The 18718-nt window shown below is 47.0% G+C and overlaps 2 protein-coding genes across 3 annotated transcripts in view; both read left to right on the forward strand.

Moving 5' to 3' along the window:
* The first annotated feature begins 2028 nt into the window (after nucleotides 1-2028).
* ZNF639 (zinc finger protein 639) lies at nucleotides 2029-9487 on the forward strand. The gene is made up of 5 exons (XM_066601417.1): nucleotides 2029-2160; nucleotides 4509-4574; nucleotides 5365-5460; nucleotides 5619-5726; nucleotides 7920-9487. The coding sequence occupies exons 3-5, from the start codon at nucleotides 5376-5378 to the stop codon at nucleotides 9020-9022; spliced, it is 1296 nt and encodes a 431-aa protein (XP_066457514.1). The 5' UTR covers nucleotides 2029-2160; nucleotides 4509-4574; nucleotides 5365-5375; the 3' UTR covers nucleotides 9023-9487.
* A 5004-nt stretch (nucleotides 9488-14491) lies between these two features.
* Nucleotides 14492-18718, forward strand: part of MFN1 (mitofusin 1) — a 38116-nt gene continuing 33889 nt past the window's right edge. The window contains exon 1 of one of the 2 annotated variants that reach the window (XM_066601430.1): nucleotides 14492-14552. The gene's annotated coding sequence lies outside the window, so the exon portion shown is untranslated. The remainder of the gene's footprint in view (nucleotides 14553-18718) is intronic. The other variant, XM_066601452.1, reaches the window with a different exon arrangement.

Raw genomic sequence — 18718 nt, forward strand, 5'->3', positions numbered from 1 at the left:
AATAATAAGCCCCCCCCAGTAGCAATAATAAGCCCCCCTCCCAGTAATAAGCCCCCCTTCGGTAATGACCCCCCCAGTAATAAGTCCCCTCAGCAACAATAAGCCCCCTTTAGCAACAATAAGAAGCCCCCCCCAGCAACAATAAGCCCCCCCCAGTAACAATAATAAGCCCCCCTCCCAGTAATAAGCCCCCTCAGTAACAATAAGCCCCCCAGTAATGACCCCCCCAGTAACAATAATACCCCCCCAGTAATAAGCCCTTTTATTAACAATAAGCCCCCCCCAGTAACAATAATAAGCCCCCCTCCCAGTAATAAGCCCCCTCAGTAACAATAATAAGCCCCCCCCAGTAATGACCGCCCCAGTAATAAGCCCCCTCAGTAACAATAAGCCCCCCCCCAATAATAAGCCCTTTCATTAACAATAATAAGCGCCCCAACCCATCTACTTATCTCTTCCTTCCTGTTAGTGCCGCTCCTCCTCTGCTCGTGCTGAGCCCGAAACTGAAGAGCAGGGGACTCGGGGAGGAGGATCCTGGCTGCACACTGACGTCAGTGTGCGCCGGGATCAGCGCTGCCGGCGTGATTACCAGCGGGGAGCTGAGGCACCCCAGCTGGTAATTGCTGCAGTGGTCAGCGGCGTCGGCACGCCGCGGGCCACATAACACAAGGCAGCGGGCCGGATTCGGCCCGCGGGCCTTGTGTTTGACACATGTGGTCTAGATGCTCTGCATGAGCGTCAAATACGGTGATGTCAGCGTTCTAAGTGCAGTCGTTTAGGCACCTGTTGTCCTGACTAAGTCTGACGGCATGCGCCTGGGTTGAATCCCGCAGCAGAGTTCGACGCGGCGCCTGGCTATTGGTCCCAGCGTACCTGCCTCGCGTTTTCTTCCAGTGCTGCAGATGTGGACATGCGCAGTACAGATGACTCTGCACTGTCACTATGGCGATGACGCAGCTCCCGCAACCATCCTGCAATGATTATTGCAGAATGGCCGTGGGTTGGACAGCTTCCATTGACTTCAATGGAAGCCCTCAACAAAAAATTGCCGCATGCTACGATTTCTTCCCCGTGAGCACAAAATCCTGATCAATTTCCGCTCGTGGGCAGGAAATCACATATTGTCATAGAATGCTATGGGCTACATGTGCTGCGGAATCTGGGCTGGACGCCCGCTCCAGATTTCATAATGCAAATCTGCCGTGCCCAGACGGCCTAAATGGGGCATAAGATATGCAGCAGACCAGCGAGTATTTTTAGGGGGCGTCACATACAGCATTTTGTGGGAAATCACACCTACAGATTTTAATCCACTTTTTTGAATCAACAGTGGATAAAAAAAAAGTGAGAACTACACCTCCGTTGTCACACAGCCGCAGCGTCTTTACGCGTGCATTCGGAGTTGCGTATTTGCACATGTGCGTGTTTTACTGTACTTTTTGCATACACAAATTGTGCTCCCATTCACTTAAATTTGGCATAAAGTTAATTAGTTCAATATGTGCTAATTTGCGCGCAAATGCGCAGGAAAATAGAGCGTGCTGCTAATTTTATTTTGCACGAACGAAATGCATGCGCAAAATACCCTCATGTGAACAAAGCCATTGAAATCAATGGGCTCTATTCACTGCGGATATGCAAATATGTCCGTGTGAATCAGACCTAAAGGAAGGGCTTTGACTCCAAAAACTACCTCAAAAACTGCAAGTGTGTTTTCCAAAATCTGCTGGTGTGCGAGGCCACCATTATGGTCTACTTAATTACACGACCGGCTGACAAACGACCATTTGTTAGTTGGTCGGCTGATCATTCCTTCTTTTAAATATCTAGGACAACCCCTTTGACAGCATAACAATGTCTGACTAAACAGCCATGAGATCAGTAATCCCACATCACAGTGCGGAGTGTTTGTGCTTTTCCCAGCCAGCATTATTAGTTCTAGCATTCATCACTGCAGTTGTAGTAACGCTGGCGACCACCAGATGTCGCTGTCTCTTTAGCTCACACTCCCATTGCCGGTGCCCTACTGTTCGTGCCTCTACGCTCGTTGCTCTCGAGCCTCGGGAAGGGTTGAGCTTGTGCTGCGCGACTTTCCGGCCTGTCAGGACAGAGGCGGCCGTGCGGGGAGCGCAGTCACGTCGCCATTTTACGCCTGCTGTGGTAAGATAATTGGTGCTCCGTTTAGAAGCGACCTGTTCTAGGTGGTAATATGTTGGGGTGCAAGTAGGTGTCCTCATTTATTCCTGCAGTGGTTGGTATAATGGAGTGTCGTCATTAGGGCACACGTAGAGGTTACATCTCCCTGGTAGGTACAAGTGCCAGCACCCCCTCCCCCACGTCCTGCTGTGCCCATATGGAGAGCACATAGTGATGGGGGAGAAGGAATGGCGTACTGCGCAGTGCTGACCGCAGTGATGTGGCATATAGCCTGTAACGCGCCGCTCACTGCCGCCTCTTACTCCCTTACATCCTGGGTTCAGGCGCTATAAATCGTTACGTCATACGGGGATCGTGTTATATACGGGGAGCACTCGGGGCCCTTTTACACAAATTATCGCTGCATTGCGCCAATCTGAATGATCGTTTTGCAGTGACTGAACGATAATTAATCTGCTTATCGTTCGTTCAGTTTCTACAGGGCTGTCTGTCCGTGTAACTGTGAACGATAGTCCGTGTCTGTAAATGGAGGTGGGTGGAAGCGATCTCCGGCCCACGCCGCCTCCATTCATAGGACGGCCATCGCTCCTGTGTGGGAGCGCCCAATAATCGGCTCTGGTAAAAGGAGCTTTACACGGTAAAAGTGGTTTCACACCTGCGTTGGGGGTTCCCCTTTACTGCGTTCAGGGAACAGGGAATCACCATGGTCACACGGGCCGGACTTGGAACGGGACGGACCCTCATTGACTATAAAGGGGTCCTTTGTGTCTGCTCAGCTGCCCGGGGTTGCATGCAGAGCTTTTCTTCTGGTGTTTTGTGCCGGATCCAATAATAATAATCATCTTTATTTGTGTAGCGCCGACTTATTCTGCAGCGCTTTCAAGCATGGGAGAACACAGACCAGACAGTTACATGTGGTATTCAGTTATTAGAAGACAAATGGGGTGGAGGTGATAAGGAGGTACAGGGGCAGGAGATGTACACACAGGCCTAGTGGAAGGTGTGGGGAGCCATAGGGAGGGGCAGGGGCATGTCATAGGGGTGTGGGACTAGGTCAGGAGATTTGGAATGCCTCCCTGAAGAGGTGTGTTTTTAAGGCACGTCTGAAATTTCGTGCATCGAGGATTGTCTGGATATCTTGGGGTAAAACGTTCCAGGGGATGGGTGCTGCTCTGGTGAAGTCCTGGAGGGGGGAATGTGAGGTTCATATAAGAGGAGTGTTTAGTCTGAGTGTGTTAGCAGATCGGGGTGTACGAACAGGGGGGAGGCGATGTATGGTGGTGCGGCACCATGGAGAGCTTTGTGGGTGAGGCGTTTGAATTTGGTTCTGCAGAGTATGGACAGCCAGTGCAATGACTGGCATAGTGCAGAGTCGTCTGAGTAACGGCTGGACAGAAAGATAAGCCTGGCTGCCATTTAGTATGGGTTGGAGAGGGGAAGGCCAAGTAGCAGCTAGTTACGGTAGTCAAGTCGAGTTACGGTAGTCGAGTTGGGAATGGATGAGGGCAGCAACACAGGTGGCATGCGGGGGGTAAAGGAGAGATCAGAGTCCAGTGTGACCCCCAAGGCAGCAGGCGTGCTATCTGGGGGTTATGGTGGTTCAGATACTGATATGGAGATGTTGGAAGGCAGAAAGACGGGGAGGTCAGTTTTTGCAAGGTTAAGGCCTCCTGTCCACGGCAGTTTATTCGCCGGCGGTAAACCGACAGTGAATCACGCCGGCCAACGCTTCCCATAGCATTGCTATGGAAAGCGCTGGCACCTGTCCACGAGCGGAGAATCATTGTGATTCTCCACTCGCGGCGGGCAATTCGCAGCATGCTGCGATTTACCCCGATTCTCCGCTTTCAGCGTATATATTAGATAGGGCTGACCGGCAGAGATTCGCCGGCGGCTCCCGCAGCCGCATCGCCCGTGGACAGCCAGCCTAAGTCTGAGAAAGAGGGAGGATATGGTGTTAAAGACAGCAGACAGTCAGTGATGTTTTGGAAGAAAGGTGCAGAGCTGTTGCTGGAGGTGTATAACTGGGTGTCGACAGCATAGAGATGATATTGGAGGCCAAATCTGCGGTTGGTTTGTTTGATTGGGGCAAGGCAGATAGAGGAGGGTGCCGAGGATCGAGCCCTGGGGGCACCCCGACAGCGAGGGGAAGCGAAGACGAGATAGAGCCAGCGAAGGAGACGCTGAAGAAGCAGTCAGAGGTAGGAGGAGAGCGATGGGAGCTCCAACTCAGATGTGAACCCAGCCGTAAACATTTATCAGTGGGTAGTGTTATTGTATAATAGTATTGGCGTTCACTATTGTGGAGGATTGGTGTCTCTTCTGCTAATCTGTGTTGTGCTTTTCTATAGAATAACTGAGAATCCTAGAAAACTTCTTTCCATCTCCGGCCTATGAGAACTGATCAGGAAACATATGTAAGTAGAATTCACATAGTGGGATGTCTAGTATCATGTAAATGTCTTGTCATGTTGACATCTCAATAGAAAAGTCTTCTGCTATAAATGTTATGCTTTATACCCAATGCCCATGGGTGTATTTGCTTTGCACAATCCAGAGCGGGCGTCCGTCTCCGGATTCCGCAACAAATACTGCCCATAGACCTGCTATAGAAAATCGCTTTACCCTGTCCACGAACGGAAATTGTTTGCAGACGGAAAATTGTAGCATGTTCTATTTCGATGCGGATTCCGCGCGAACGGCTGCCGTTGAAGTCCATGCAGACGGGCCACAGAATCTGCGTCATCGCCTAGCGATGGTGCGGCGTCATTTATGCTGCTCATGTGCAACTGAATCACCTCTGTACCTGTGCTGTACTGGGGCATATGAACATCAAAGGAGGAGATGTCCAACTTGACACTTCGTTTGTAACCAGAGTGATCCATGGCTCCTGGTCTGGACGATCGTCTATTACATGATCAGTCATTCCTATGAATGGACACCATGTGATTCCATATTGCTCCTGTAGTGCCCCAAGCTTTCCATACTAGTAGCAGCACAGTGTGCGCTCATGTAAGAGGTTGCCCAAATAGTTTAACCTTTTTAATTGCCTCCTTGGGAAATCTGCAGCAAACAGAAATCCTGGAGATCACAGCTGGCTGCTGCGGTGTGCACAAGCCTCCACCCCACACACTGTTGTGTTTGTTGGTTTCTTGTGTGGAAGATCACACTTTATTAGGTAGTCTAAATGCTTGAATCTGTTTTTAGACTGCAGAGATATGAATGAACATCCTAAGAAACGTAAAAGGAAGACCTCCTTCCCTTCTCGGTATGCGGGACAGAATACAACTCTTACTCCTCCAGGTAAGATGATGAGACCAGAGCTTTCCTATTATATTGACCGCATAGTCCTCATAATAAAGGCCAGACTTGTACTCTTCATTTCCTGAATATGCATATGTCCTAATCTTGCCCTATATGTAACGTATTTAACTACTATCTTATTTTCTCCTTTTTCCTAGATGTTGCTCTTCCAGTAAAAACTGTAGAAAATAACGGGATCTACTTTGATCACTGTTACAGTATCTGTTCTATAATTCAGACTGAACCCAAAGCTCCAGAAAGTGAAGGTGAGTAAAGAAAGATAGAAACGGGCAAGAATAATACAGGTGGTCTTAGTTAAATCGCCCGCAGATCACGCTCTGTAATCCTTTCCATAGGATTACTATGGAAATTGCAGCGCCGGCGTCCACGAGCAGAGAATCATAGTGATTCGTTGCTCGTCGGCTTTAAATCACGGCATGCTGTGAGGCTCATCTCGGAGACCTGTCAGCTCTCCTCCTCCACGGTGGAATATCGCTAGCGATATTCTGCCTCGGTCATGGACATGGGGCCTTACATATCTGCACTAGTCATGTTATCCTGTCTATGATTTGTGTGAAAACAAACATATATAAGACTTCATAGACTCACCACATACGTTCATATCTGTATGAGCCATCACGTCTGCACCCGAAAGTTTGTGGTATCTTCTTTACGACTGATCCAGCAGTTCTGTGGCTTCCATTCACAATACAAATGTGAAGATAGCCTTAGCATACTATTCTTGCTGTTAAGCCAGTAAATACGATAGTACTTCTCATGGGTAATTCTTTGTCCAAGAGGTACTTCCCCCCCCCCCCCCTATATACAATAGGAATAGTACAAAGTGATGCTACTTCTACTTGGCAATCTCACTTTCCACTTACTTAAAGCCTGTGATCATTACATGATTTGATTGCATCATGCAAAAGTTGAATTATTCAACTCGATGAAGGTCAAGCGACTGGGTCATTTTGTTCCTGCACACTTTTCACACGCATCAATATGGCAAACAAAATGGTTAATGCAACCTATAATTTGCAGCTGGTGACAAGACTTTACAGTGTCTTTACCCACTCCTACTAGCCCTGTTTTCGTGGCTGTAGATTTAAATGCATTTCCCCCATGCTATATAGAGGTCTAGCAAACGTTCCTAGCTGCTCACCAGGAACGTCACTCAGGCAAGCAGAGCGGTGGCGCCATGGAATGACTGACCATAGTCAGTAGGTAGGTTCTGGACGCTGTATGCAGGGGAAATCCTGACTCCTCCCCATCTCCTGTTCTAGAGTATAGTACGAGCAGGAGATGAAGAGTCAGGATTTCTTCTGCATACAGCATCTGGAAGCCCTCACCGGCTCAGCACTACAGCTTGTGAAAACATCACTGCATGGCCAGAGTTTAAAGGGTTTTGTTATAAAAAAAAATCAGTACTTACCTATTCCTTCCCAGGCAAACTCCTTACCGCATCTTCTCCAGTCCCCCGGGTCGCCTCAGTGCAAGCCAGCCGGATCTTCTTCTCCTTGTTATGGAGCGTTCTTTCTCTGCATTCTTCTTTCGATAGCTTAGTGAGAATTGCGTCACTAGTGACATAACGTTCACTGCTTAAGAAGAAATGCTGATCTATTACTGAGACTGCGCATGCGTTCTGTCTCACCGCGAGAGTTCCCATACTATTGCAGCAAGACCCTGCGCATGCGCAGTCTCTGCATTAGCTGGGCTATGAACACTACGTCACTAATGACGTAGCATACATTGGCCGGCAGGAAGAAGACTGCAGAGAATGGACGCTTCGTCACAGGAAGCAGAAAAATCGGCCAGCTGGAGGTGACGTGCCCGGGGGCGTTGGGAGGAATGCAAGAGACAGGAGAAGATCTGTGGGAAGAAGATGCGGTAAGAAAACTGACTGGAGAGAAATGGGGGGGTATAGTTTTTTTTTATGACAGAACCCCTTTAAGCAGGACGTGGGAAGCAAGAAACGGCCACTAGGGGTGCTATTTTTACTAATAAGGCCCACTTGGGTGCCATTACCAAATGGGGACACAGATATGACCCTTTAGTGGAGACCCTATTACTACAGGGGATAGTGAGAGCATTACGTTACGCTCACACATAGCTGATATGATGCAGATTTTCCACAGCTGAAAAAAATGCACAGAATCCACATCAAAATTTGTTCCATTTTGTGCGAATCAGCGCCAAATAGTGTGGAATTGTTGTGAATTTTTTTCAGCCGTGGAACGTGTGAATACTCTCTAGGTCTTATTATAGTGAGAGATATGTATGTATAATTTTAAGCTTATATTTTTTTCAAAGGTGGACTAAAATTTTATTTGCCTTTTAGATTTTTCAGCTTAGAGCCAGTGGCTCCTAGGTAATTTTCTTTAGTCTGGAGCCATGCTGTAGATATGTGATAAACAGAATGTGAGTAAATGATATTCAAGAAATGTAACTTTGTTTCATAGAGGAACAGCCCAGTACTAATGGGGACAGCAGAGAGATGTGCGAGTCTCCCACGTTGATACCACAACCCGTTCATGAAGAAGCAATTGTGGAAGTCCATACTGAAGAGCCGGAATGTGTTCCGTCCCCGGTCATCGAGGAAGAAATAAAAGATGATGTCCCACTTCAGATACAAGACAGCCCAGAAGGCAGCCCCTCCTCCAATCTGACAACACCTCAGAAGTGGCCATTGCTGAGGGCCAACAGTAGCGGTCTCTTTCGATGTGAGCAGTGCGACTATAACAGCAAATACTTCTCTGATCTGAAGCAGCATATGATCTTGAAGCACAAGTGCGCTGAGTCTCACATCTGCAAGGTGTGTAAGCAGAGCTTTACTAGTGACGAGCTACTAGTGGAACATGGAAAAGTGCACGAAGAGGAGCAGCTGAGCTGTAAGCACTGCGATTACAAGACCGGCTCATTTGAGAATCTGAGTCAACACGTGGCCGATGCTCACTTCAATGACTTTCTCTACTGGTGTGAGCAGTGCGATTTGCAATTTTGCACAAGTAGTGAACTGTACCTACACTTTCAGGAGCACAGTTGTGACGAACAATACTTATGCCAGTTCTGTGAACACGAGACCAACGATCCAGAGGATCTGCATAGTCATGTAGTGAACGAGCATACGTGCCGTCTCATAGAGTTAAGCGATGCCTATAACAACGGAGGACGCGGACAATTCAGTCTATTAAATAAAATCAGTTTCGATAAATGCAAGAACTTTTTCGTATGCCAGGTCTGTGGCTTTAGCAGCAGGCTCCACACCAATGTGAACAGACATGTGGCAATAGAGCACACTCGTTTTTACCCACATGTCTGTGATGACTGCGGGAAAGGGTTTTCTGGCATGTTAGAATATAGTCAGCATTTAACCCTACATACATCGGAAGGTGTCTACTTGTGCCAATATTGCGAATACTCAACAGGTCAGCTGGAGGACTTAAAAACTCACCTAGATTTTCGACATTCTGCCGATATGCCTCATAAGTGTGGGAGCTGCCTTCTGAGGTTCGGATCAGAAGATGACCTTAAGACCCATCTTCAGACACACGAGAGAACCTGAATCGTTCAAGCATTTAGCATGTAAAACACACATTTTCTGGCGTCTGCAAATTACTGTACGAGATCCGAACACTTTGATGTCTCAGACAATGCAACATGTTATGTGTGTAGCAGCTTCTATTGCCGGCTCTGGACCGAACTTATAATGACTTGAGTCTGCCATGCCTAGAAGATGTCATTTGTGCAATTGGTAAACTAAACACACTCGCTTCTAAAGCAGTAGTAATAAACTTTGTAGTGAATGATAAAATAAAGCCAACACTGCATGCTCCGTGAATGAGGTGTCATGGTATTTTATATATATATTCTCCTTTTAAATCTGTTGTTACTTTTGGAAAGTATAAATGAAATTGTAAAAACTTTGATTTCCATATATGAAACACTCAATGTCAGGCTGAATGTAAGTCATTTGAAGCAGGGCCTTCATTCTCTGTATGTGAGCAAAATAAATTGTGGGGAAAGAAAAGTCCTTGTCCTTTTTATTTGCTGTCAAAGTGATTCATAGACATCAGCAAGGAGAGGACTACCGTTATAAAGCCAAGAGTAGAACCGGCTGGAGTATTATTATATATACACCTAAGCTTTCCCGGTGACTTGAGACCCGTTTTTGTCTTTCAAAATACACCTGTGTGTTACAAAACTAATAAGTAATATTGATCCTGCATTCAGTATGGTGAATATGCTTGTGTATGTTGGGCACAGTTGTGTCTAAGTAAAGGTGTTATCCAGACCCTCTCCCAAAAATTTTTGAAACTTGCTCAGGGTGTTGGAAGAATATATAAAAAGTCATACTCTCCTCACCTGATCCCTGTCGCTCTCCACTTTCTGCTGCAGCAGTGATGATGGCCCATACTGGGACCAATGTAGCTAATCGCCAGCCAAGGTGACACATTGGCTGTAGCAGTCACATGTCCCTGTTAGGGATGTCATTGCTGTAGCAGGGGATCAGATGAGGCGAGTATGATTTGATTTTTCACCACCCTGAGCAGGTTTCAAAAACTTTTTAATTCTATAATGCAAGAAAGAATATTGTTTGAACTATGGAAGTCATCACTTCTCATGCCCATGTCACATAACCACTAGAGATAAGCTCGTTTAAGGCTGCTACTCGATCGAGTAACTGTGTACTCGCCCGAGCAGCATGCAGGGGGGGGGGGGGGGGAGAGATCTCTCTCTTCCCTCCCACCTCCCCTCCTTGGTTCCAGAAATCAACGTCTCTTTTCTCTGTCACCTCCTTGATATTAGAAGGTACATGATCTATAGTACGGTACCTAAGCTGACTAACCGTGTGTCCAGCCTGTACAAAATGTTTAGCTACTCAGACATCCAGTCAGGGTCAGCTGATCAGATAAATAACAAAAGAAGACAAACAGGTGAATCTCTCTCTAATAAAATACATTTCATCATTCCTGGGGTGAGAAAAGCTAGCATCACATCATATTATTGCACTAAGCGCACCCCAAACAGGCAAAATTCCCTTTCTTGTTGGGAACAAACATACGCAGCTCAAATTGCTTACCTGGTCTGGGAAATGTATGGACCAGCTTATCTCTCAGGTTTCCACCCCTTCGGTAAGTCATCAGCGGTGATGTAAATTCAGCCACCTCTGGATGGCATTTTGTTAACATAGGCCAATGTTTGTGAATAATTTGGGATATCTTACCACTAGTCCATATGTAGTGACAAACTGGATCCTAGCGGGCTGCTTCTTAGGTTTATTCACCAAAAGATACTCGCGGTTCCTAGTGCAGGCCTTCATGCTAAGATCAATGACCAATTTATTGTTTTTGATGGTAAAATGTTCCATCAAACAGAATTTTTTTTTTTCTGTAGAACATCCTCCAGAAGGGACAAAACAAACTCCATCCATCTATAGGGAAGATCTGATCTCATTAGATGTCCCCTCACTACCTCAAGAATGGCTAATGTTGGTGTAAAGTGAGACCACATCGAATTAACCCACCAAAGCATTTTCCTCAATGATCACATCCCTTATTTTCAGGAAAAAAATCATGTGTCCCCGAATATATGATTTGGCCTCCACCACAACGAAGGATTATTATAAAGGGAATCTCTCCCTGAATCTATAGGGCGCCCAGGTGGATTATCAAGATTTTTATGGATTTTGGGTAGTGTGTAAGATGAGAACCACCGGAAATTTGGGTACAAGAAGTCCCCTAATTGGATATCGATAATGTCCTGCTCAACAGCATCATCCAGCAGTAATTTCAAGCCGGCCTGATACTGGGGAGCAGGGTTGTCTTTCAAAGTCTCATAGATGTTGCTATCCCTCAACTGGGTGAGGACCTCATCGTTTATCTACTGGTGTCCAAAATTACAACTACGCCCCCCCCCCCTTTGTCGGCTGCCCTGATAATGATTGTCGAGTCCTCATGTAAATTATTAAGCGCCTCCAATTCGAACTTCTAAGAAAGCCCACTAGATAAAACATCAATTTCTCCTTCAGACAGTACCTTAGAGGATATGTTCACAACCCAAGAACGATCTGTCATCGTGTTTTCTGGCGGGTCCTTGATCATGTTGTGATATATTCGAGCCTCCTTTACCTGGGCCTGTTATGTTTACGCCCCCCCCCCCCCAGGATGTCGTAGACAGATGCCCCCAAATATTGGATGGTGATGTTCTGTACTGGCCAATCAAGCAATAGAATTTCACTTTTTGTGGTGGCCTTGTAAAAAGTCACTTTTTACATGAATTCTTGAATCATATTTAGCTTGTAATACCAAAACTAGCGACGTTTGGTAACACCACCCAAAATCTGTAAACCGATTTGTTGAGGGCCGACCTAATTGCATACATGTGTTATCCATACGTTTCTCAGCCCTATGGATTTTTTTTTATTGGAGACTAAGCTTCTATTACTATGATTTATACTACATTGGGGACTCGCTGTTGATATTATTAACTATTTAAAGGGGATTGCCCAGTTGTAAACTATTGATGGCCTATCCATCAAAGGTTAAAATCTTATGAAAGACTTAGGCTGGGGTCACACAGGATGGAATTTCAGCCAATTGCCACACCTAAAAAAAAACGTAAGCATTCTGCTGGAAAAGCGCAGCTTCAAAACTTGTGGCCTTTAGCCGGAGGTTTTGTAGCGGTTTTGCCTCTCCACAGAGAGGAGAAAGGTCGCTGCAGAAAAGAGAAAAGAACTGACATGCTGCGGAATTAAATTCAGCGCCGCATGTCAGTTTTTGTGCGGCCTGGCTGCAATAGATTGGTGGCAGCGTGTGGACGGGATTTTTGCAAAATCGCGTTGTAGAGGTGGGATTTATGAATTGGCTGAGCCGTGGTATTGATTAGCCAATTCATAAATTTTGCCTTCACAACGCAATGGCCGTGATTGGTTTTTCAACTGCTGCTCAGCCAATTACAGCCATCGCATTGGTTTGATTGAGCGCTGCACTGATTAGTTCGTGAGCACTGCTCAGCCAATCAGAGATGTCGCTTCCTGGAGGCGGGATTTATAAATCCTGTAACCAGAAAGTGATTTTTTGTGGGCGGCTGAGGACTGCAAGAAGTGCGTCGGAGCTACGGAGAGCAGTGGAAGGGACGTGGACCGAGCCTGCTAGGTAATGTATTCCTTTATGTAATGTAGCTAGGGCTTATATTTCAAGCCTCTCCAAAAAAAATCAGGATAGGGCTTATTTTCAGGGGACGGAGTAAAGGGTATGGTCCGGGTCCTCCCGCTGCTCTCCGGAGCTTGGCCAACACAGAAGATCACTTCTTGGTTGCTATATCCATAAGTCCCGTCTCCAGGAAGTAATGGCTCTGATTGGTTCATCCAGTGCTGCTCAGCCAATCAATGCAGCACTGGATGAACCAATGCGATGGCTGAGATTGGTTCATCCACTGCTACATTGATTGGCTGAGCACTGCCGAAAGAACCAATCAACAGTCAGCGCGTTGTGGAGGAGGGATTTATCAATTGGCTGAGCCACGGCATTGATTTGCCAATTCATAAATCCAACCTCCACATCCCATGAAGCAATCGCAGCCACCGCATTGGTTCATTCAGCGCTGCTTTGATTGGCTGGGCAATGCTGGATGAACCAATCAGAGCCATTGCTTCCTGGATGCGGGATTTATGCACAGCTCCTTTTAAGATGTTTTATCTCCTATCCACAAGATGACTTTATAATCAGTGTGGGTCTGACCACTGGGACCCCCACCGATCCGGAGAATTAGAGTCCGGTCTGTCCTTGAATGAATAGAGCTGAGGTTGTGCAGGCGCACCGCTGACCCATTCCTTTCAACGAAAGTATTAGAAATTCAATCTTTGGTGCTGTCATTGAAGTGACCTCCGCTCCATTGACTTAGGGACCGATCAGGCCCTCTTCTTGGGATTAGTCGGACCCCCATGATCATAAAGTCATTCCATATCTTGTGGACGGGGATAAATGTATAACTTGGCACAACCCCTTTAAACACTATGGATGGCATTTGTGTACCAAAGGGAAAATGGCGTCCAGAAGTGGCGGATACGGATGCCAGTAGCTGACATAAGACAAGTTGTCTCCTCACACTGTTGATTTCACCAGTACGGACACTTGTGTTGGGAACCCCGGCAGCACCCATGGCTTTTTCTCATTGATACTCTATTGCATTAGACATTTCAGAAACCTTAAAGGGCTTGTCCAATTACTTTTTGAAAATTTGGTGCAGATGTCTGAAAACAACCAATACAGCAGTATGCACCCGTCCTTGACCCGGCGATGCAGCCCTATGGTTGTAGCCGTCTCTGTTGACAGCAGAAGTCAGGTGACCACTGTCTGCCAATCAGAGACTGCTGCATCACCGCCTGTTCTCTTAGCATTAGCGCTGACATCCTGGACGCTATGGTGGCAGGAGTTCCGAATGGTGATGCTAGTACCCCCACAGACCCAAGAATGGGGGTCGCACATACACGCTGTAGGTTCATGCACTTCAGTGGGGAGAGAGCTGAGCTCTTGTACTTGCCAATTTCTGTCCCTCCCATTGATATGATTGGAGCGGCATGCATACACCCTGGTGGGGGGCTTAGCCCCTCCGCTTCTTTATATCTCTGGGGTCCCAACAGTCAGACCGCCACCAATCATATAGCTGTCCCCGATCCTTGTGCAGCCCTGTCATCCGGACTCACTCTCTCGGGTTGCACCTGTTTCCAGATCCCTGGGGTTCCGAAACCCCAGTGATCAAAGATTTATATCACCCATCCTGTGGATGACCCCTTTAAGGGGCAATTATGGACAAGGGCTACATATGGGAGGGCTGATGTCTTTTCATGGGCAGAAGCTATGAAGGGAAGGTATTAAAAAGGGAGCAGCTAAGCAGCCCCATACTGCAGATAACGGGTGCACGGTGACGCCGCAGCACAACACATAAGATGGCTCCACGCTTGCAGACAGGAAGTTAGCGCCGCATTTTCGCTCTAGCAGCAGAATCCTTACCCTCCGGAAGTGACGTAGGGCACGCCCCTAGTTCTGATTGGCTGTGCCCGTGTCAGGTTACCGGGTCAGCTTGCCGGCCAGGTAGGTTCAGTGTAAAGTGCTGCTCGGGCGCCGGGTGGTGGGCGTGTGGGATGTGCATGGCGGTGCGGGGTCGTACTGCTACTAGGAGCGCACTGGTGAAGGCGGCGCTGCGCGGGCGTCCTGCTGGCAGCCGGCTGTGTGTGTACATGCCGGCGCCGACTCCTGCAGGTTCCTCTGCACCCTGCGGTCCGGCGTGCAGCTCAGTGTCCGTGGAAATACCGCCTTTATTACAGCGGTGTCCCGGAACTACAGCTCCCAGCATGCTCTGAGAGCTGCACTGTCAGGGCACGCCGGGAGTTGTAGTTTCTCTGCAGACTGCCTCTTCTGATGGGGTGCTACCTGACCCCCTGCTGACCTCTCCCCTTTTGCCCCAGTACTGCTGTGGATGGAGGGTTGTAGTAGACTGGAGGTGGCCTCCTTGTGTCACTGTAGGCAGTGTGTAGCGGTCTCATTAGTAGTGTCATGTGACCTTTCGGGTGTTCCTGTTTCTGTTCATTATAAACTGAAACTCTTGCAATGTGATTATTTGGGCAGGGCTTAATAGGCAGCAATAAAAAGTACTATATGCTGCACTGCAAAAGTATTGCAATATATGGTATAAACAATCATGGGGTGCCAATGGGCTGACATGTTAGACTGTCCGCAAAGATGCCTATTAACCCTTTCTAATCCACTGCCGACATCTGAAGACCTTCTGATTGAAGGCTGTACAGTTTCCATGTCGGAAGATGTCCGGCAGGGTATTCTTACTGTATATTACTGGCCGCTCTGTTGTCGGAGGTCCTCTCCGGCATGTCCCATACCGCAGTACTGGCTCTAGCCAGCAGATGGCGCCATTGTGTAATGGCAGAAAGAGAAAGCCCCCTAGGAAACCCTGAATCCAAAATTGGATTGCAAAGGGTTAAGCCCTCACTATGGCATTGCCTAATGGGCAGTAGTAAAAGGTACATATACTGCAGTACAGACGTTTTACAGTGTATGGTACAAGTGTTGGTGTCATGATAAGTTCAATTCCCATATGGGGATGAAAATAAACATTAAAATCACTTTTAATAAACTTAAGATATTTTAAAAAGTTGAACTTTTCAGATTTTTTTTTCCAATTAAAAAAAAAATCTGAATAAAAACACATTTGTTACTGTGTCCATAAAAATGCTGTCAAACTACCTACACATGGCTGAACATGATATTGGGCCGAGTTTTGTGCTCACCAGTGTGCATTTTCTTTATTAAATTATTTTAAAAGACATGGGCTTACATTGACACTAACAAACATAGAGTTAGACGAAACAGGGAAAACCAAAGAAAAAACCCTGGTTTGTGTATGGGAGATTCACCTTCTCGGTAGTAAGTAGAGACCAGTGTATTAGTCCCTGATGATGTATTTTTGGGATAACCCGTATGAGTTCGGTGAATCCCCAGTTATATCACAATGTTGCATATACAAAGTTTTTGTTTTAGGAACCGGTTATGGTGCACTTGAATATTGAAGTTTAACCAGGACCCACAAACAAGCTCTTTGCACCTTGGTAAATGCTAAATCTACCAGCTCAAGGACTGAGCTAGCCCTGGCGTTCGGCGGATGTGAGTCTATCAGCTCGCAGTTTGCCGTCACGCCATAGAGTGATATTTAGAGAATAGGCTCGTGTTCCAAGATAAGCTCACAGAATAGGCTCGACGCGTTTCCCTATCCGGTTTTTGGATAGTTCTTCAGGAGCAAGAGGTATGTATACCATTGGTTGATATGTAGTCTTTTTTATATGGAACAATTATCACCAGGGTCGGTGAAAAATTGATAAATTGACGATATGGTTTTTCCCGGTGGATATGCGGTTTAGCCACCAGTTTCTATTAAACAAGTACCGTATACAGAAAAGACTACATATCAACCAATGGTATACATACCTCTTGCTCCTGAAGAACTATCCAAAAACCGGATAGGGAAACGCGTCGAGCCTATTCTGTGAGCTTATCTTGGAACACGAGCCTATTCTCTAAATATCACTCTATGGCGTGACGGCAAACTGCGAGCTGATAGACTCACATCCGCCGAACGCCAGGGCTAGCTCAGTCCTTGAGCTGGTAGATTTAGCATTTACCAAGGTGCAAAGAGCTTGTTTGTGGGTCCTGGTTAAACTTCAATATTCAAGTGCACCATAACCGGTTCCTAAAACAAAAACTTTGTATATGCAACATTGTGATATAACTGGGGATTCACCGAACTCATACGGGTTATCCCAAAATACATCATCAGGGACTAATACACTGGTCTCTACTTACTACCGAGAAGGTGAATCTCCCATACACAAACCAGGGTTTTTTCTTTGGTTTTCCCTGTTTCGTCTAACTCTGTTTGTTAGTGTCAATGTAAGCCCATGTCTTTTAAAATAATTTAATAAAGTTTATACATTTTATATCTATATCTGTGAAGGGGATTCAAAAATTCTATATATAGATTTACATACCACTGTGACTTCCAGTGTGCATTTTCACAGCTCTGTAAGTTTTATTTTTTTTATTTTTGGGAAGGGGGCAAAAACCGCCTCCCACCACTTCAGTAAAGTAACAATCCTTGGGAAACCTCACGTTGCACTCAAGTGTTCTGTTGAAAACAAACCAAAAAAATAAAATTTGGATCTGTGATTTTTTTTTTTTTTTTCTAGTAGTACAGAAACAGATATAACTATGGTATTGGCGTAACCGTACGGCCCCACGGGATAACGTGAGCGTATCACCTTTACCATGCTGTAGAGATGAAACCCCTCCTAGATAGCTCAGCTGTGTGTTTGCATTTCTCCACCACCCAAACCCGTGTAAAGATCTCTCAGTACATTATATTGTATATTAAATCAAGCCCATAAATAACACAACTTGTCCCGCCAGAACAATGGAAACATAAAAAAGTAATGGCTTTTGGAAGGCAGAGATGGAAAAAACGGGTAAACAATGCCCTTGGTGTATCTGAGTCGCCTGCACTGTGCCCATACGGAGGCATCATGCGGTGTTCTGCGCTCTACAGGCTCCGTATGTTCGGTCTTGTCATGTGTGTAAGAAGTGTTTGTGGTGTGGAGCACAAGCATGGTGTGTAGAGGAGAAGTGAGGTTATTCTCAGGAAAAAACCAAATCTTGTGCATTAATCACCTTTTTATGGTTAACATAAAGAAATGATGCTCTAGCGACCAGACTTGAATTGCGGATGATCGGCGGTAAAACGCGAGCTTTGAAAGGCATGTTCTTATGAATTCTTTTTCCTCCTTCCTTCCCCACTTGTGGATACGAATCTCATATTCCGCAAGTGGAAGAAAAGTCCCAGCATGCTCTATTTTGCTGCTGAATCTGTGCGGTCGGCTTCCATTGAAGTTAAAGGGGTTGTCTCGCGAAACCAAGTGGGGTTAAGCACTTCCGTATGGCCATATTAATGCACTTTGTAATATACATCGTGCATTAAATATGAGCCATACAGAAGTTATTCACTTACCTGCTCCGTTGCTAGCGTCCTCGTCTCCATGGTTCCGTCTAAATTCGCTGGCAGCTTGCTTTTTTAGACGCGCTTGCGCAGTCCGGTCTTCTCCTTCCAGCACGAGCCGCTTCAGTGTGCTCCCCGCTACAGCTCTTCTGCGCATGCGCAGACGAGCTGTCACTGCTCGGGAGCGCGCTGGAGCGGCCATTCTGTACCTTCCTCTGTTAGAGGAAGGTGCAGAAACTGGAGCTGCCCAGCGGAGAAGCCCAGCCCAGCAGCCCCGAGAAGCCGCCCAGGTAAGTGATGGGTCGGGGGGTGATCTTGACTAACAGGTGAAGGTCCCGGGCCACAGCGCTGGGCTCCGGGGCCTAGCGCTGGGCTCCGGGGCCTAGCGCTGGGCTCCGGGGCCTAGCGCTGGGCTCCGGGGCCTAGCGCTGGGCTCCGGGGCCTTCGTCTGTTGTCAGGGTCTAGCGCTGGGGAGCCGGGAGCGTAGCGCTGGGGAGGCGGGGGCTAGCGCCGGTTACCTGCTGCCTGGCGGTGGGTGACTGGTCGGCGGCTGCGGTGGGTCCGGTCGGCGGCTGCGGGGCGTCTGGTTGCCATGGAGACACAGCTGGCAGCGTCTTGGGAGCGCGCACGTCGGGCTGCAGCAAGCGAAGGGGAAAGAGCCGGCGGCCATCTTGGGGAGACTTTTATAAGTTGCTGAAAC

Source organism: Eleutherodactylus coqui, chromosome 1 (assembly GCF_035609145.1).
Source record: "Eleutherodactylus coqui strain aEleCoq1 chromosome 1, aEleCoq1.hap1, whole genome shotgun sequence".
Lineage (NCBI taxonomy): Eukaryota > Metazoa > Chordata > Amphibia > Anura > Eleutherodactylidae > Eleutherodactylus > Eleutherodactylus coqui.